The following is a 20,503-nucleotide window of genomic DNA, read 5'->3' on the forward strand; positions in this document are numbered from 1 at the left end:
AGTTATATAGATGCGAATTTCAAGATATTATGCATAAGCTAGGCTAGATTTGCCTCCGTCCGAGATTATTTATATACATACACTGGACATATATAGTCAGTCATGAAAAGTTTGCTCTTACTTCTTCATGAAATGATTGTGACAAGATGAATTATTCTTCCCAGAATTGAATTGATCAATATTTATATTGAGTCGTAGAGATTCGGATCAATAATTTATCCCTACAACTCTAGGAACGTATATACACTTTATCTACCAACATTACTGCAACAATCATTTCATGAAAAGTGGTAAAAAAATATTTAATCCGACTTTATGGACAACATATTGAAAGTGAAATAATTCTCACGAAACATTTGAATAACTGGTTCATATTCTGATAATCACATTTCAAGTATCTTAAAGTTTGACTTTGATTAACCTGATACAGCTCTATGTATATATAATTTTTGTATCGGCCTACCGGGTACTCATTTGACAGTGGCTGAAGAGGAGCAATGTATATGTATAGATAAAAGGCCTTGCCCAAGGGCGAAAGTGCCGTGTCGGGCCTTCATACATCAGATGTCGGTCGGGAAAAATATCATAGTTCAGTCCGCAGATTCTTTAAAAATTGTGAAAGGTAAAAGAATGTCCTACAGGCTACAAACTTGGACCAACATATTTTTGTTTGTAAATCAGTATAGCGAGCGATCGAGGTGGGACATTCTGGTAGAGAAAACACAATTTTGTCTATGTAGGGTAAGTTTCCAACCGGTTATACCGTGTAGGGGTGTCATCACGGCTCATCTTCTATTCATGTTTACCGCAAAAAAATCACTTAATCATCCTCAAACCTCACCAATTAAGCCTCAGGTTCCTTTGCCCCCCCCCCCCTCTTTTTTTCAAGCCGGACTTAGTTGCATTGACAAAGCACAGGCAGCGCTGACACCCGGAACCTCCGAGGATCAAGGATCAGGGGCAATCAAAAAAACAAATGCAAAAGTATTCTATAGAAGGGATTAAAAAACTAATAGATTTTGTGATCGAATTAAGCTCAATTGCAATAAACCGGACCTCGGGAAGTTATTCCATAAAACTTTGGCTGGATAAATGCATATGAAAATTGCCTTTCCACATAAAATTTCGTCACAGTTTATGGGACATAAAATAAAGACTTTCTACTGGAACGGAGTATTTTTCTTGTTTATACTGTATATGCAATGAGATATAATATATCATATTATGATGGAGCTAATTGGTGTACTGAACATTGATAAGTTAAAAGTACTTTAAACTTGATACGGGACTGGATAGGTAGCCCATTTAAATGTCTTCTTCTTCTTCTTCTTCTTCTTGTGACCCATTAGAGCGGCATGCCCCCGTATCCCCCCCCCCCCCCGGGCCCCGAGTACATATCATTATTGTTAGTAGTAATAGAAATAGTGGTAGTATTATTATCATCATCATCATTACTAATATCATTATTAAATAATATTATTTTTATCATCACCATCATTTTTCTTTATCCGCGGCATCATCACCATCGATCGACATCAGCAGCAGCAAAGTCGCAGCTTCATCCTCATGCCTTGAGTTCTCCATTTTCTAACTCGTGCAAATGTGTCGACTCGCCGCGCGGAGTGCGATTGGTTTTCCCCATTTTCAGTTTTCAAGGCACCTCCTATATTACTAGAACATATTCAAGAACAATTGTATTTCAAAACTTTAAAAAAGATTACAGATGTAGTCTTTCACTTATTTTTCTTCTCTTTTTTCTTTTGAAAATCTAACTCATGATTAATATTTATAATATATTTGTCCAATTTTTATAGTGATCTGTAATATTCAAACACAATTATAGTTTCTGTTTTTCATAATAAAATTACAGCGACTTGACAAAAAATTAAACCTCATAATGCGCAATAAGCGCAACACAAAGTACGGTACGTCAATACATGACCTACAACAATGCTGCATGATCTAGGGTCGACCACTCGGGATGACAACCGGGAACTTCGGGCAGAGCAAGCTAGCGTTGATCCGCTAAGTACGAGTTGAGTTTTCTGCCAAGCGCTAACACATTACTCGTACTATACATTGTGCATTGCCAGCGGTTTGAACGTACACGACTACGTCTACGTATTTTTCTACGAAATCGCATTTATACATTTTCACGGTAAGTCCCACATTCAGAATTTAATCTCCGAATTCAATGTACAGTTTCTAAACTTTTAATTCGTTTTCATCGATGTCTTTTGTGTTATTTATCGATATTTTTATGAACAAAAATCATTTTCACGCAGAATGAGAATGGCAGACGTGCAGACCAAGTACATTTCATGAGACCGCCGCTGGGCTGGGATTATTATCAGTGGCATAGCACTGGCAGTAGCAGGGACACTGTCACACGCACAGGCCAGCTAGGGTTAGGTGGAAATGTAAAATGGCTAGGTGATAATGTAAAATATGACATTGATTGGTGTCATTACCATATTGTACCTTATCACCTAGCCCTAATAAAGGCTGTGAAACCTAAAACTGTCTATCCTCTACTCTACTCTCTAGATTGTTGTCACTTTGAATTGAAGTTTGATTTGTATTTTGAAAGAATTTTTTTTTAATTTGTGTGCTTTGTTCTGTTCATTAAAAAATAAAATTTCTATTCTGTTTTCTAATTCTTTCCAATCATATCCTTTATGAAACTGTTGTACAAAATTATGTTTTTTTTTATTTATCTTCATGGACTTGTCTCCTATTCTTTTGGGATAACATACCCTGAATTATTTTCATTTCTTCAAATGAGATGCTCATGCAGTAATGGATAAAGATAGATAAGCAGTAAATGAGAAGTGAAGACAAACCACTGTACTTTGGAGGGAGCTCGTGTGATTGACAATTTTCCATCATTATCATTTTTTGCCAGAATGAAAGAGAAAAGCAGCCCCTTCAAATCCAGCTCGATGAAGTCTGGCTTGAATCCATCGACAACAAAGTTGTCGTCTTCGACATCATCGCAGCGCAAGATGAATGGTTTTAGTACGACGGAGGATGACAGTCGCGACTCAGGACATGGTCAGATATGTTGCTTGGTAGATGATAGTCAACGCTGCACCAGACCGGCTGGGAATGCATGCTATAGTAAACGCATTGCTAAGACAGTACAACAGAGGAAACTCAAACTCACCATTGATCACAGTGTGAGTATCCAGTAAAGTTTGTTTGTCAGAGAGACATTGGGTGAGAAATACATCTTTTAGTTAGAATTTTAAAAATAACCTCTTTGGGATATTAACTATTTCTCAACCATGTTACATTATCAGTCCGATGAACCTCTTGGTTATTTTTTTTTAGACAATGGTTTCTTCTTACTGATTTAGGTTAATTCATCCCCCCCCCCCCCCCTGTTTTTAGGGTTCAACCTGCCGTTACTGTAATTTGGACACATTCGTTCGGTCTGGTCTCAAAGATTTAAATTTTCCTCAGAATTATCTATTTGTGCAGTGCTCTTTAAATGCTTGGTTTTGATAATTATGACAGTGCTTACAAACAGTTCCTTGTTTATTTATTTATTCAATTTATATTTATTAATTATTGTATTTCTTATTATATTTCTTCATAATTTAGGTGAGGCATATCTACATCTGTGACTTCCACAAGTCTATGATTCAGAGTGTGCGGAGTACCAAGAAGAGGAAGAAGGGAAGTGATGAAGATGGTGGGATATCTCCAGATCATGATCTAGATGTACCAGAGGTAAGAAAGGAGGGATGTTGGCATGGGTTCATACTCTTTTATACATTTTTTGCATGTAGGTATTTTGACACATCTGGACAACGACCCATTTACATCCCCCTTCCATTTCAGAAAAATTACCAACACAATGATTCAAAATCAATCCAGCATGAAATATGAATGGTATCAAGAAGAACAATATTTTGTGTAATATTTTCCATGCATTTTTTTTTTTTTTTTTTTTTTTTTTTTTTGGGGGGGGGTGTCTTTCTCAGAAACATGTGATGGTCATGTCACTGGATCCTTTTTAAAGAAAACTTTGTATGCATTCTAAATTAGGTACTTTTAATTGTTAGATTTAAATCAAATTAAATATTTATTTGAAAACAAGTCTAGTTTTATATGTATAAGGGCCCCCCTTCCATTTCAGAAAATTACCAACACAATGATTCAAAATCAATCCAGCATGAAATATGAATGGTATCAAGAAGAACAATATTTTGTGTAATATTTTCCATGCATTTTTTTTTTTTTTTTTTTTGGGGGGGGGGGGGGGTGTCTTTCTCAGAAACATGTGATGGTCATGTCACTGGATCCTTTTTAAAGAAAACTTTGTATGCATTCTAAATTAGGTACTTTTAATTGTTAGATTTAAATCAAATTAAATATTTATTTGAAAACAAGTCTAGTTTTATATGTATAATCATCATGAAATTGTAGGTATATTATCATCTCTGAAATTTCACCAAAACCGTGAATCCATCAATCAATCATAAAGATTGATGGATTCATGATTTGATTTGGGTAAAACTCACACAAGCTCACTGAATATCCCTGTTGCTGATAGATGTACATCCATTTCTCTTTCTTTCCTTTCTTTGTAGGTTGATCTGTTTCACCTTCAAGTCAATACATTAAGAAGATACAAGAGACATTATAAGATCCAAACCAAACCAGGCCTCAACAAGGCTCAACTTGCTGACGTAAGTACAAAGGACCAATGTACAGTGTATGGGGCATTATTTTTTATTTATTTTTATTTTATTTATTTTTCCCTTCTGAAGTTAAATGTATTAATCAATGTTTTTACACATATCCAATGGATTTAATTTCAAAGGATCAAGTAGATAAAAGTTTTACCATTCAAAAGTGAAATATTATCTTTTACAATGTATTGTTGTTACCTGTATCCATCTTTTGTTATGCAGATTGTGGCCAGACATTTCAGGACAATCCCAGTGAGAGAAAAAGAAGCGCTGACCTACTTCATCTACATGGTCAAGAACAACAAGAGTCGATTTGACCAGAAACATGAGCACAGCTAGAACTGGTCAGTCAACCCACTAACAATCAACACAGCAGCAATGTCAGACCAGGCCAGGCTAAACCAGTCAACACAAAGTATCCATTAAACACTACTCTGGGATTGCTGAACCATGTCCACCCTTAGATGCAACAAAGCCAGGCACAAGGGCTCTGGCATAGGTTCTTTTTAAAATGAGCCCTGTTTCCTAAAATGTGTTATCATTAACAAGTGCCAAATGTGCTCCCGCAGCCAATCAAATGCAAGGATCTAAGTAGCTTATATCAGTAACAGTAGCATATCATTGATGACAAGTTTCATGAAACAGGGCCCAGGAGTATGTTTATTGTCTCTCCAATCCCACCTTGCTTAATGGTTAAAACCATCCTATAGAACTGATGCTTCCACTTTTTTTTTGGTTTCTTGGTTAATAAGCCACAATTTTTTTGAGTGATTCTTTCTGCTAAATAAGTGAATCACTACTGACAGACACATATTTTCTGCTATTCATAAAACTGGGGAAATTATTTGTCATTTAGAATTTGTTTCTGATTTTACAGTACATGCATTTTATTTACTGGAACATAGTTTGCTATTTATATCATGCTTAACACTGTGATTGTTAGCTTGTGTTTTTTGTATGCATTTGCAATGATTGCTATGAAAATCCCCAATATTGACAATTTCCTAAATGTTCTAGCGCCCTCTATGTTCATGTTTTTAAAGCTTTCAAAGTACTTGTGAGTACTCATTATAACCAGGATAATTCTTACAGAAACCAAGAATTTTTGCATGGATGTATCAGTGATTTATTAACAGTTAAATGTGGATTACTTGAGGTTCTATTTTAGGGCCTTTGTTAATGCGTATAGTTTTGCTAAGTACTGAACAATAATGGTGAAGAAACGTTAGAAGTTGCCATAAAGATTAATATTGATTTACTTTCTGTCATGAATCCAGGAAATTGACAGAGTGGAAAGGTCAGCAATAGTGCACTAAACTTGGCCAAACCTGGTCAAAATTGGTTCCACAGTGCTTTTGGGAGCTCACCAAACAAAAGAGGGGATGCATGCTTGTGAGCCTGTCATACATCTTCTTTTTTTTTTTTAATTTAATCACTCCCACCTACACAATGCCCTAATCCTGGCTTTTTGAATTTGCTAAATACCAATACGACATATTTTTGACTAAAACTTCCGCCATCTTGCTGCTGATTACATGGAGTGAAATACAACAACTGTTAAAAATTGATCATGTCAAACTGATATTGCTGGGTTGTATTGTGTGTTAAAGCCAAAGGGCACTTACCCTGTTTGAAATGATGGGTTAATGCCCTTCTGGCTCTTAACAGACTCGAGTGTACATGTACCCCAAAGAGGTTTGAATGTATATGTATGTATATTATTGTAGATAAGGTTTAATGTATATATGCAGGGGATGTATAATATGTTTGTGTAAAGAATACAGAATATGAAATATGAAGAGAGTGAAAGTATGGAGTTTTTGGAATTTCAGCCAGAAGTTACGACTGACTATTGATCAAATTTTCATTTCATTTACATCAATTAAATACTAGTCTCTCTTTTATTCTTGTGGTAATACATGTATTTTTTTCATATGCAACATTTTTGATATTTTTTTACTTTTATTTCCACACAAGGCAAACTCAAATTGGCTCTTTAACATGATTTTTTTAATTATATTTAAATTTGACATTATTTGTGAATTAAATGAGAATTGAGTATGAACTAGATATGCAGGTATATTTAAATAATTCATACAACTAAGGAGAAGGCACTTTAATTGGATTAATTTCATCACCACCAACCTCTGTTTTTCATTGATTGATTTACTTCTAGACAAATGGCCTGCAGAAACCAATCCTTAGTGTTATTGCTCAATGCTTTCTTCATATCATCAAAAGAAATGATTGAACAATATAATTTACTAGATATTAAGTGGTAATTTTAAGAAAGTCTGATGGATGTATATTTTGGAAGACTGATTAATCAATATTGTTTCTCTTTTCTTTTTCAATTTCAATTTTCTAGCATTTGATTTTCCATTACAGTATTTTTGCTTTCTATTTTTTTCTCTCAAAGTGACCCATTCTTCACTATGATACGTATTGCATATGTAGCAATGCCATTTTCTGTTTTTTGTACAGTTATTTATCCATTTATATAATATTGGTTAAGTATTTGATAATAAAATTGCATTTGTGTCATTAAAGAATGAATACCCAGAGTATTTGTACTATTTTGTCTGCTAGTTAGATAGATAGTTAGTAAGTTAGATAGTTAATAAGTTAATTAGATATTTAGCTAGTTAGATAGTTATTCAGTTTTTCTAACTTTTTTGTGAGTTAACTATTGCTTTTCTTTTGCACTACCTAATTCATTCAATTTAAGAAAAGTGTGGTCAGACTAAAAATGGAAATTACCTTGTTATATTGATTTATTTTAAATATCAGACCTTTATAAACAGTGACAATATGAAGAAGTGGGACCATCAAAATGACACTTTTATATTAACAGTTTGCTAAAACAGGATATTCCTTATAATGAAGTTCCACTTTACATATCTGATTGTTAAAAATGGAACAGTTACTACCGGTATTACATGAAGCTGATTCTAAAACCTTCAATAACAAAAACTGATGACTACTCTATTTTTTTTTAAGTATGGTGTTGTGTTTGAAGGAAATGAAAAATATCATTTATTTTTTCTATTTTGATTACAAGGAGACAATAACTTCAGTACATCACAAAGAATTTTAACAATGAATTCACACACATTCTTCCTAGAAAGGATACATTTTTAATAGCAAATTTAACCTTAACCGTTTATTCTATTTACAATGTTAATTCAATCAACAAGAAACAAATGGAAGCATCCCCCTCCCTGATATTGCACATTTAACACTATAGCATAGACTTTCATGAAATCAATTCAAGGGAGATTTCAGTACCCTTTTGTACTTTCTTTAGAAATCATGTTTGAATTATGTAATATTTCATTGATATGTTCACAGATTTCAAAAGGTGCCATGCAAGGCTGTCGATTTAATTTTTTGAAAGACTTTGCGAGCGTGTTCAGATGATTTACAGTATTAAACCACTAACCAAGTGGTGATTAATTGTCAAAATTTACAAAAGATGACTCAAACAATGGTCATACATAAATGGCAAACAAAAGAAAAAATTGACATTATCTTCATCATATTTCCTCATTTATTGTGAGCTCTATCCCTCAGCATCATTTTCTCTCTCCATTTTTTCTTCTTCTCTCTTTCTTTTCCTCTTTTCCCCTGCAGTTCACTTAGCATACATCAGCAATTTTGTCAAGTAAACTTAGGGCAAACACTCTAATTTAGATATATTTAAAATATAATGATGAAAGTATTATCCCAGTACCTATATGTTTCAATAATTATTATTCATAAACTCGTCTAACTTCAGCAGAACACTGTTTGTACACAGACACAACTCTGCTCGAAACTCACCCCTATCAAAAATTCAGTCGAGCGCCATCTGCCGCTCTTGTTTCTATAATCATTGTTTAGAAATGGATAATGTACATACACGTACATGTACTTTCAAATTTGAATCATTTAGAGTACGTGCATGTATTCGATAATTATTAAGCAGATGCAAAATGCTTTGCTTTGACAATAATCCGTAAAGAACAACCCAGGTTTTCATGATTATTTTCTGAGTTTACTTTGAACATATAATACTGTACAAAGTCTCAGCTCCCTGAAGGTATGATTCAATATGTGCACATTTCCGTTTGGTATTCACAGTCATATTCATCTCGACATATCATATCGGAGAGAGTTGCAATCGTTCATGCAACCACAAAATATGATTACGTTTATGATCCAACATTATCATAAGACTATAATCGGCTTCATCAAGGTAACTGATTTACAATTATGAACAAAGAAAACAGAATACTCAATTGCTTCGTCAACTGAACTTTTCAGTTCTCAAGGTAATTCCTATCCAGCTCTACCAATACCAATAACATGTTTTGATGATTTTTTACAAAATAGAGTTCTGTGAAATGTATACAATAAGAAAACAAATAGTGCCGACTTTATATTTTCCAAACCAAAGAATACCAATCTTATTATAATTCTTTTAATCATGTTGGGCCTTTGTTTCACCCCATATATAGACAATTTGTACTTGAGCTTATTAATTGCATCAATTATGTTATAACAATAATTCAAATTGTACAAAATGCATTATCGACGAAACAATATTATGAATTCTTAATATATGCTTTTAGTTTTATATACATGCATTATATTGAAGATTATACACGACAAAAAGTTTAATCAAACGTTGAAAGGATTGTTATTGCTTTATAGAATATTGTTATCTGTATCAAAATTCAATTTAATTTCAATCTTCAAATGAGCTGTTATCATAATTATTTTTAACCCATATTGTTTATTCGTATACCATGAAAGTCTATTTTATGCACAAACAAGAAAAGTGTCTTTTTTACTTTTTGATAAAGGACATTACTGTGATTGTGTAATTATTCTACTTCAACGAAATTTTTCAAAACATTTTCGGGCTTGCCAAAATTGAGCAAAGTCTATAATGATCGGGATTTTCATAATAATTATATCATTCATGAATTATTGCAAGCCTTATACATTCACACATCATGATGTGCGGAACGCAATGTTACACATGACTTTTATGCACACGGCAGCTAACATTTATCATTCGAACGGGTGAATGGATAAGGGGCAGACAACATTAAACTTGTGTCAGGAAAGGGGCTTTTCTATGGGGGTTGGGAATGTGCGGAAGTATATAGAGAGGGGTGGAGAAGTGGAGAGGTGGTAGTACAAAGGGGGCAATGGTTTAACATCCGTGATAGACAATGTCACAATAATAACATCGACTTCAGTCTAAATGACTAACACAAGATGCGGGAGAGGACATTCTTCTTTAGTTTATATTAAAGATAATATGTCTCTTTTGCAGCCAACATCAAATTCTGTGGAACTTTGCAGGAATTATTGCTATGTCATGTATGTCCTATCTGTGAAATTTAAACATTAGCAGTGTCCTAGTATTCAAATTATGCCAGGAAACCCGTTAACATTCGAGACTTCACTGTCAGTCACTATCGAGTGACTGAAATATTTTTTTCTTTGGTAATAACAAACATAAAATGAGCTGTAACAGATACATAAGCATTTGTCTCCATCAATAACCTACTACTTGTAATGGTCAAAATTAAACTGATTGAATCTTTGTGTGGCACAAAACGTACGACCATTCGGTAAAAGGGTCTGAAAATCAAACAATTACTTAGGTGATTGCAATCACTTAAGTCGATTCTACAACTAATGGTCGTTATTTTCCCACTAAAAACCATTTTAAAGCTATTTTGTTTTGAGGGAAGTTCTAAATTAGAATTGTCTTTCAAATGCTCTTGGAATTTAACCTTTTCATTTTTTTGTTAGGCCTGCATATGGGACATAATACCTTTAATATTATTAACATAATAAACAGAGGGACCTGTACAATATCGGGACGGTGTTTGAGCAACATGGGGTATGGCACATAAGAGACCGTTGACAACATTACTCTACTCACTAGGGGCAGAGGAGCTGTCAGGATGGTAGGGGAACACTCATCGACTGAAAAGGGGTACCATTTGGTAAAGAAAGGGCACCCCTGTACTCGCGCTTACTATCCTGCGCACCCCATCCCTACCATGGAGACTCGTTTCTTATGTGCATCGCCTCAACCGTGTCATGACGGTGCTGCCTCTCTTCATTTTGGAAAGTGGCATCTATCTATCTTTTAGAAGATTTGGAGAGGCGAACATCAGGAGGAAATAGCGCATCAAGATTCAAAATTAATCCCAGAGCTGCCCTGATACTCCCAAAAAGACGGTCATTTACAAACGAAGCCTTTGCAATTGGCAAGATAACCTATTCGATTTCGTCACTCAAAATGTGAGAAAATGGAATAAAAAGGCATAATTCACAGAGAAAGCTCATACAATAGATAATGATGAAGATGGTATTCCTTTTACAGCGGAGTCTTCTCTTCTCCTCCCGAAGCCATAGGAGGGGTGGGGTCCACGGTGTCGGAGATAAAGGAACCAGTGGCGGTACGGATGGGGCTAGATCGGGTCACCACCACACCTGTCATCTGAGCTGAATCATCAGGCTGGGGTGCAGGAACCATCTGAGATGGGGTCGCATCACGAGGCTGGTAGGTAGCTGCTTGTACCATCATTGTCTGACCGGATGATGCTGTAAAAGAGAACGAAAATTACGATTTGGGAACCAAACGTTGGGGAGGGGGTGGGGTCAAACCAATACATATGACATACACGCCTTCCCTCTTTTACTCAAAATTGTGAAGTAACTTTACGTACCTCCTGCATACTGCGGTATAGCTTGGCCTCCACCAGGCTGGTTGTTATAGTATACCTATATTTAAAAAAAAAACAGAACCAAATAAAGAAATTAATGATTAGTCAAAAAATAAATGATTTCGCATGTAGGGACAACAACAAATTCCCCATAAATTAAATAGATCAAACTTACTAGACATCTCATATTATAATGGGCTATACATGAAAATGAAATGTTCCCATCGATCAATTGCCTCTGGCATTGTAAAAATGCCAAAATAAAACTCTGGAATTGGAAAATGTGAGACACATCATATATTTTTAAAGATAAACCATATGGGGGGGGGGTGACACTAGTTTATATACAAAGGGACGATTCTAAAATCCAGGGTTAAACATTGTCATTACTTTGGTGAAATCCGATGTAGTTTAAAATAATCGGAATGTTAACTTCAACTCATCTTTCCGTTCCTTTCAATAAAACATTACAGGCCAGGAAAACTTCATTATTATCATCAATGATAAAAGGCTAGTAGTAATAAGCCCATCCCGTTCTCCACATTCCCCTATACCTCCTACATCAGACCAAATGCATACCATATTAACAGCAGAAGGCTTGGGTTTGCAGCATTGACAGATTCGACAGCAGGTCAGTGACGCTCCGGTGATCGCTACAGCCAACTCACAAAATGACAGCAACACGACAACGATGTCGACGATGGTTCGAATACGCTGAGATGAAGAAAACATAGGAGGGAGTTTAGAAGCAGTGTTACTCGAGAATCACACACTTTTATTGGATATACCAATCGTTTTAAGATTTATATCTTAATCCATTACCTTGTCCTTTAGAGATGATACCTTATTTCTTTACACATTCTTGAGCTTTTGCTTTGGACTGCTTTCCATCTATATTGAGTTTCATCGACTCCATAGAATCCATTAAAATTAACATAATTTGCATCAAATTAATATAACGGGACTCCAGAAATTGGAACAAAAATTGTTTGAAAACAATGGTAAATTAAAAGAAAAATTAGTTTTAAAGAATTAAAGACGGATAGTTTTGTTTGTTCTGAATTCGCCAAATCGTTTCTGCTGGATAATGACAAGTTCATTCATTTTATCAAATGGTAAAGTTTGGATAATAGATTTGAAATCAAAATAATGAATACCGAATCTGACATAATAATGTAGGACCTCCAGCTTCGTATAATGATACGAATTATGCTCCTCCAGGCAGGCTCGTATAACCTCATCCAAACTCTATCGTTCTTTCTATTTTTCTTGTGCGCCTCGGAATAGCATTGTCTAGATAGCCGGCGCTATACAAATGCCTATTATCATTATTATTATTATTATGAATTTTGTGATGCGAAGCAAATATATTTGGTCGGGAGAAAATACTTAGTACCTGAGTTCGACAGAAGTCATGTGAGAAGCACGAGTAAGCATAGTTTTCTTCGAGAGCGACGTTGACATACATGACGAAGACAACTCCAGATAAGATTGATGAACACATACACATCACCATGTATGAGGTCGTCTAGAGAAAATAAGAAAATTTGTTTTTAGTAATGTGAGAGATATGCTATTGCATTCTATTTTGATAATAATGTTCTTAATGTGTTTATCGACTAAAGGACAGCACATTGTACCCTTTAAAGTAAATCCAACTATCTATGAAACACAAGTTATCACCGAAAACTATCGGAAATATATTTCACACGCATATCATTGAGTTTAGAATGAGCAGTTTCAAACACAGCTTATTTATTTATTCAAATACAACTTTATCACATTTGATATCATGGTATTAAAAGAAATATTGTAACTATTACTATAGAGATCCATTTAATTTATTTATAGAGGATTTTTGGTGAGAGTGATTTCAAAGAAATTAGACACTTGCATTAAGTTGCCACAATTATTTTTTTCTTATAATATATTTTCATACAACACACGCTAAATTTGACACGAGATAATCCGCAAAAAAAAATCATAATGTTCAATGTATATGCGGAACATGCACTCAATCGAAATCACTGCACGAAAAAAATCTTCTTAAAAAACAAATGTGAATAAATCATATGACATTGTAAGCCTGCAGAAGATAGAAATAACCCAATCAAGTATATAAATAATTATAGTTCTATTTGGTGATTATTCTTACCATCCCCTTTGTCATTTTCTTGTAGTATGCTCTGATCCCAATAATTCCAGTTGTTACGTAACACTGTTAAGACAGAAATAAAATTAAAACAGAAATCGTTAACAAAGGTATCATTGAAAGGATGGAATTTAAAATGAAATGCATTAGCGATATACTTGATAAACAATTAGTAGAGCTGATTAATCAAATATGATACTTCCTAGTATATAGGTATTCCTAAGTAAATTAATTCATCTGTTTATTCATTCAATCATTTTTCAAAGAGATAAGGTTATATGATGTGACATCAAAGAAAAAAAAGTGATTTCAATGTCGAATTTGATTTAGCAATTATAGCGCCCTCCTACCAGCATGCATAACATAATAACACAGGCTGTGTTCAACTCGTAAATAATGTGGACTTACAGAAACATATTTTATGTATAATATTCAAAAATATAAAATTCATTATTCTTAATTAATGTATTTTTTTTTAAATAGAGTCCCAATCTCCCCACCCCCTTTCTTTCTCTCTCTCTCTCTCTATCTCTCTCTCTCCCTCTCCCTATCTCCCTCCTTTCTTCTCCCTTCTCTCTACATCTACCTCCCTCTCTCTCCCCCTCTATATCCCCATTCCTCCCTCCCTCCTTCGTTTCTTCACTCCCCCTTCTCTCATTCTCTTTCACTTTATGTCCACACACAATATAATGAATTTGTAGTATTCACTGCTGTAATTCATTTAAAAACAATTATGTTAACAGATGCGTTTGAAAACAAACAATAATTTAATATATGACATGTGTAAGATACGTCTGTCCGTGAACCCTTCCATTGGCTTGCCAGAAGGTCGTTTCCATAATCCTTTATTTCATTCCAATAACCACAAAGGAATGCTGTATTGAATAGATGCCAATAGCAGGAGTGACAAAGTCAATGGCATTTGAAAATCATCAGATTGAATTTCAGTTGTCAACGTGAAATGCATGTCTGCATGCCCAACCTGTGCATGCAAGAGAGTTGTGCCAAAAACCACAGCCGGTAATAACAACCGTTAGTTTGCAGTATGTGGGATTTTTGATTATTCGGTCTGTTTTTGACCTGTCATTTCAAGGGAAATGGTTGTGATATTCATCATTCATAGTCTGGAAAGAAACTTTCATGGAATGATAAATTGACAGACGACTTTCTTCACGTACTTTTTCGAAATGCGAAGACGATGCACCTTAGAAATCGAGACTTTCGATTACGAAAACAGATAATGTTATCATATACTATATCATATTGGACTTTAACTTGTAACATATTATATAATATATTTTTTGTTGTTGTTGAAGGAAATCGTTATTTACGACGGAACAGGGTACTTTTGCTGTATATTTAAAAATGTCAATTTGAATCTCTTATTGAACTAGTTCAGATTATAAAATTGATGTATACATTAAAGTAATAAAAGGAATAACGTTCCTTATTCTTTGCCTTTTCAAATCCTCTCATTTTATGTGCAAAATGAATAAGTCTGCCTCAGTATTCACTGCGTGGGACGTGAGGGATGGGGGAAATGATGATTAAAGAAGGAAAAAAAGTTAAAACGGACAGAATCTGGACTACGATGTCACTAGTGTAGGAAGTTCATTAGGATCAAACTCAAGGGGGCACAACTCAATTTTGAAAAGGGTGGAAATAGGATGACGTGCGAAATTTAAGTGTGTGAGGGAGGGGTGTCTCGTGCACCTTCTCTAGGGTTCGCATGAATGATTGGGTTTTATTGACAGTGCTCACGGATGTCGATCCCTGGTGTAAGAAGTTCATCGGGGTCATACCGTTCATGGTTGAGTCAGCTGGTCGTGATATTCTCATAACTTCCTGAGAAGGAATACTCCAACTCATGACAGCTTCGACTCGCTACATGATCAAACTTTCCCCCTATGAATACATCAGTCATGTCATCCTGATATATTTAAACTAATCTTCTTCATCATACTACCTATTCCTGTATGTTTAGTTCACGGTCAGATGTTTAAAGTAATGTTACATGATGGGTTCATGAGAAGAAACAACCTTGTTTAGGCTTACAAACCAAGAAAATTCAGGCCTGCACATCTTGTAATTTGGAGCACAACTCGACCATAGTCACTTTAATTCTCGTCCTATTTTTGTGGTCGGGGAATCCCATTTTAGTTAGATGTTTAAAACATCTCGTTTCATTTAATATATATATATATATATAAACACCCGTCGAAGGGAAAGAGAAAGAGAGAGAGAGAGAGAGAGAGAGAGAGAGAGAGAGGCGGAGGGGGGGGGGGACCATGATGAGAAGATGAAGTAACCTCATTCCACGTTAATGAAATGATTTGTATTTAAGAACACGCACCTTGGGCGCAGGTGAATCATCACAACTGAACTCATTGTACATAATTATAGAAGCTCGTTTTTATGTTCTATATTTGATTCTTTGACAGTATGTCTCACCATGAGTAAATAAAGCTAGCAAAGAAGACATCCTGCCTTGGGATTGGTGTAATGTTTGGTATCTGGGTCACATGTCACACCAAGGAGATACGGTGGTGGACATAAGACAACCAACTCCACGGCCCACTGAACTGTAGAGGCGTCATTAGATCTACTTAAATGAGGGGTGAGTGAAGTGTAGAACAAGTTTAGCTTATTTTCTAACATGTATGGAAGGGGGAAAACAAATCATTCATTTTCTTTCATCACGTGCGAGGCAAAGAGAATTTTGTTTTCTTCCGTGGCCCAAATTAAATGTTGGATGTGTTCAATTCATAAGGGAGTGGGGACGAGTACTTTGAACGACAGGTAGGTTGCGCCTGAAGAGCATGTGGGAGGTAGTGGGGGAGGGGTGTGCCTGGGGATGATGTGAGGGGGTTTGGGAGGGGTGAGATCTTACCAGAACTCCAGCCCACACTGGTACAGCATAGTAAGAGAGACGACATTCAATACTGATTGCAATGACACCAGCTAAGATGGTCGCTAAACCAAAGATGAGATGTAATATTCCGGTCATCTAGAAAAAAGGGAAAAGAGAAACAATGACGGAAACCATTATCAAAATATCGTTAGAGGGGGAAAATGATGAAACAGAAACTAATGAATTCGATGTATATGAAATACATTACTCCATTATTATCCTGATTATCAACATTTTTATAACTTGCATTTTCGTCAGTCGATAAGGAGAGAACAACAAGCCAATGTTCTCATTCTATTCACATCATCAATGACAATGGCCAGGGTAACAAATATGATATTGATACAATGAAAAATATAGCAGTGAATTTCAAAGCAATACACACATTAAAGATACGGTTTCAAAGATCAAGGTTACACTCATGGTCTACAGACTACATCATCTAATATAAAATAAATGAAATGGATGTTCCTTTAGGTATAGCTAGAAGATAGAATTGAATACAATAAGTTAGATAAAGTCCTCTAAATATCTGTCATCGAGACGAAACAATCTTTTTAAGCATTTTGTATTATGTTTGTAAAATATCGTGTTTCCGTAACAGACATAGGAGGACATTAAAAGCTTGTAGCGAGCTAATAGGGGAAATACCTCTCAATCAAGGCTAGGATTGACAGCTTTTACTAAGAAGCCAAAGACTTTACCAATACTCCTGTCAATTAAGGTTCTTAGACTGTGAGTCAATCAGCTAATAATGAAGACTTTCCGTGATATCTGAAACCAACTTGAGTGTAGTTCGAACGTGAGGGGATAAAGATGGAATGGAATAATAAACGCCAAGAATAAATGATGAAAGGAATGAATTGAAGGTAATACACTGTCATGCTACTGATGATCAAGTCTTACGTTCGGTGAATTCTTCTTTCATTTCTTCTGCTTCTACTTATTCTTTGGTACCAATTATTAGTTTGTTTTAATTTTTATTCCTATATATTCTATTTTCCCCCATTTGCCTTTCTTGTTATTTTATTACCCAATCACGTCATCGTTTTATTTCTATATTTTCCATTTCATGTTCAGATTATAATAATATCATGAGAAAGAAAGTGAAAAAGAGAAATGTTAACGGTTTCCTGCATGAATTCCAAAAGTACAAATTGTAAAATATTAGATTTCAGTCTGATCGCTTTATCCCAGATAGCCCTAAATAGATATATCTGTAATCGAATTATGATGCTGGACGTTGATATATCTTATTCAGCCACGTTCATCATAATCTTTCTAAAAGGGGACAGACACAGTTATTTGGGCTTCCTCCGACAAATATCATGATACATCCTGTTTCGATGAAAGACTTCCAGAATGGAACATGATGCGCTATTAAACTGATATTCTGTTTTGCTATTTTGTCAAGATTTGGTTAAACTGCTTCAATGTCCAAATTGTCTAGTAAACTCTTTTGTTCATACATTCCAGAATCCCCTTTTAAAACATGGATGGTCAAGCCTATTCACACTGTCTAGCGTCTACCCACCAGTAATTAAATTGGCTTTTTCACACTTTTCTATTAACTAACTATCTCTATCAAATTATCTATTAAGGATGGTATCGATGCATTTTTGACAGCCTTACTGACTTTCAGTTCGCTCTTTATAATCGGGAGCACATCCTACACTCCACCATGTACCTCATCTCCCCCATCACCCCTTCACTGGTGATATCCTATAGGCATGATGCGAAGATACCAGTAGATTACCATGATGGTGTACCTTGCCTTTCAAGAGCTGTTCCTCTTACCCCACCCAATCTTCGTATACTATTATACCAAACCCACTAATAATCACCCTTATAGAAGGTATACTTTTCACCCTCCATTCGTTCTGTTAACCATATACACTCTAAGAAAAAAGGGTGCAAAAAAGGGTGCAAAATAAGAGTTTGCACCCTTTTCATAAAAATGAACCCTATTGAAGGAAAAGGGGTTCAAAATAGGGTGCAATATAAGATTTTGCACCCTTCCCACAGAAATGAACCCTAACGACCCAAAAAGGTGCAAAGTAAAAGTTTGCATATTGCATGCATATTCATGATTACTTTCCACGTGTTCACATAAAAATACATTTATCATATGATTTGTTAATTAAATTATGACAATGCACATCAATTTTGTGATTTGTATTTTCCTTCGGCAATCATTAACCGATATATTATTTTGTCTGATCATGTTACAATTACATTCACGTTTTAGCAATATATAAATATTGATTATATGATTACTAACCAAGAAACATCATACATGTTTAATACGTATTTGTGTACGAGCAAATGTCACGAGTATTCCTCGATGATGGGTGCAGGATTGCACCTTTTAAAGGGTGCAGGATTGAACCCCTTAAGGTGCTGCTATTGCATCGGTTTGCACCCCTAAAGGAGCAGGATTGAACCATTAAGGGTACTAACATGTCTCCTAAAAGGTGCATTCTGGCACCCTCCTAAAGGGTGCAGGATTTAACCCCTAAAGGTGCTGCTATTGTTGCATCGGTTTGCACCCCTAAAGGTGCAGGATTGAACCATAACGGGTACTAACATTTCCCCAAAAAGGTTCAATCTGGCACCCTTTTGAAGGGTGCAGGATCGCACCTTTAAAAAGGGTGCAGGATTTAACCCCTAAAGGTGCTGCTATTGTTGCATCGGTTTGAACCCCTAAAGGTGCATAGTTGCACCATTTTTTCTTAGTATCATCGGCTTTAATAGCTCTTCAAGCAAGGGTATACTTATTGTCCCATCTATTCTTCCATTACTGCTCATTACCCTAGATAAACCAGTAGATGACGTATCCTCGCTTTCAGGATCTCGAGCAGGGGTACAGTTATTACCCCCACCTATTCTTTACCCGCACCAAGGTACCTAGCCTCATAGATATACCAATACATGAAGATGATCCTCTCTGATCAGCTCTTCAACATGCTTAAGCAGGGGTACACATCTTACCACACCCATTCTTCCCTGCACCAAACCAAGTCACTTACCCTAATAGATATACCAGTAGATGATGTATCGTCACCTTCAGTATCTCGAGCAGTGAGGGGTGTATCGAATTCATAGGATGGGGGTCGAGTCCTGGTGCTTCCTGGACCTGGGTGTGGTCCTGGGTGGGGTCCTGGGTGTGGTGCCGATGGTTGCTCTTTGGTTTCCATCACTACTGAAGTCATCTTGACGTATCTTCTGAATCACTCTAAACCTCACACGATTCTACGATGGTTCAATATCCTCCTCAGTCAAAGTCTTGATAATTTGCTGTGAAAATAGATAAGACAATATTTGATATAATTTCAGATGAGAATATAAACTGTATCTAAAAACATTGAATACATTATATAGCACTTGGAGTGTCACATCTGATAGATTTCAGTGCTATACAAGAACCAACTATTTGTATTATTATTATTATTATCATCAAATTGAAAGAAATAGCCTTAGAGCTTTTAATGAAAATGATATAGGATTATAACCCATTGCACATAAATCCTTCAACTCGGAACCAGGCATTCTTCCAAATCCTAATGGTTTATTATTTTTTGGAAATACTGAACCAGCAGTACGACTAACCTAATATCCTTCGAATAAAATCAATTTTATCATTCCTTTGTATAATGTAATATGAATTAATCAGACTTTCATTTTAAAAGGGAAATTGAATTATAAGATGCAAATTGGAAATGTTTGCATTCGTTTCCTATACCTAATTTGTCCTTAAAACTTTGACCATGTTCATCAGTTGGTCCACATAACTTCATGTATGACTACGGCGAATAGGTAAAGAACTTTCTTAACCTATTTGCCGTAGGTATAAATATTTGCTAATACATTAGAATTTAGAATGTTATTGACTCTTTGACACCCCCCCCCCCCCCTCTCAGGGGTATGAGAGTACAAACAAACATAAAAGTATAAATAGCAATGCATGACTTATGAATACACAGATAATGACACAAAGATACAAACG

The 20,503-nt window shown here is 35.4% G+C and overlaps 2 protein-coding genes across 2 annotated transcripts; one reads left to right on the forward strand and one right to left on the reverse strand.

The window, feature by feature from the left end:
- Positions 1 to 1,916: 1,916 nt before the first annotated feature.
- LOC583865 (histone deacetylase complex subunit SAP30L) lies at positions 1,917 to 5,128 on the forward strand. The gene is made up of 5 exons (XM_030980308.1): positions 1,917 to 2,158; positions 2,906 to 3,179; positions 3,607 to 3,735; positions 4,599 to 4,697; positions 4,923 to 5,128. Exons 2-5 carry the CDS (start codon positions 2,907 to 2,909, stop codon positions 5,037 to 5,039), a joined length of 618 nt encoding a protein of 205 aa, XP_030836168.1. The 5' UTR covers positions 1,917 to 2,158; position 2,906; the 3' UTR covers positions 5,040 to 5,128.
- Positions 5,129 to 10,998: 5,870 nt separating this feature from the next.
- Positions 10,999 to 19,787, reverse strand: LOC105446411. Its single transcript, XM_030981320.1, has 7 exons — positions 19,527 to 19,787; positions 16,477 to 16,593; positions 13,590 to 13,652; positions 12,831 to 12,962; positions 12,014 to 12,148; positions 11,438 to 11,492; positions 10,999 to 11,312 (listed from the first exon to the last, which is right to left on the reverse strand). The coding sequence occupies exons 1-7, from the start codon at positions 19,707 to 19,709 to the stop codon at positions 11,086 to 11,088; spliced, it is 912 nt and encodes a 303-aa protein (XP_030837180.1). The 5' UTR covers positions 19,710 to 19,787; the 3' UTR covers positions 10,999 to 11,085.
- Positions 19,788 to 20,503: the final 716 nt, after the last annotated feature.

This window comes from Strongylocentrotus purpuratus, unplaced genomic scaffold, assembly GCF_000002235.5.
Source record: "Strongylocentrotus purpuratus isolate Spur 01 unplaced genomic scaffold, Spur_5.0 spur5_scaffold_11, whole genome shotgun sequence".
NCBI lineage: Eukaryota > Metazoa > Echinodermata > Echinoidea > Camarodonta > Strongylocentrotidae > Strongylocentrotus > Strongylocentrotus purpuratus.

What these genes read in the sequence shown, in the direction of transcription:
- LOC583865 (XM_030980308.1), top strand. Translation starts at nt 2,907, where the DNA reads ATGAAAGAGAAAAGCAGCCCCTTCAAATCCAGCTCGATGAAGTCTGGC. An exon ending in AACTCACCATTGATCACAGT is followed by an intron (nt 3,180 to 3,606) that starts GTGAGTATCCAG and finishes TTCATAATTTAG; the next exon opens with GTGAGGCATATCTACATCTG. An exon ending in ATGATCTAGATGTACCAGAG is followed by an intron (nt 3,736 to 4,598) that starts GTAAGAAAGGAG and finishes CTTTCTTTGTAG; the next exon opens with GTTGATCTGTTTCACCTTCA.
- LOC105446411 (XM_030981320.1), bottom strand. Translation starts at nt 19,709, where the DNA reads ATGACTTCAGTAGTGATGGAAACCAAAGAGCAACCATCGGCACCACAC. An exon ending in CAGTGTGGGCTGGAGTTCTG is followed by an intron (nt 13,653 to 16,476) that starts GTAAGATCTCAC and finishes CTGTCTTAACAG; the next exon opens with TGTTACGTAACAACTGGAAT. An exon ending in ATGACTTCTGTCGAACTCAG is followed by an intron (nt 12,149 to 12,830) that starts GTACTAAGTATT and finishes TCTTCATCTCAG; the next exon opens with CGTATTCGAACCATCGTCGA.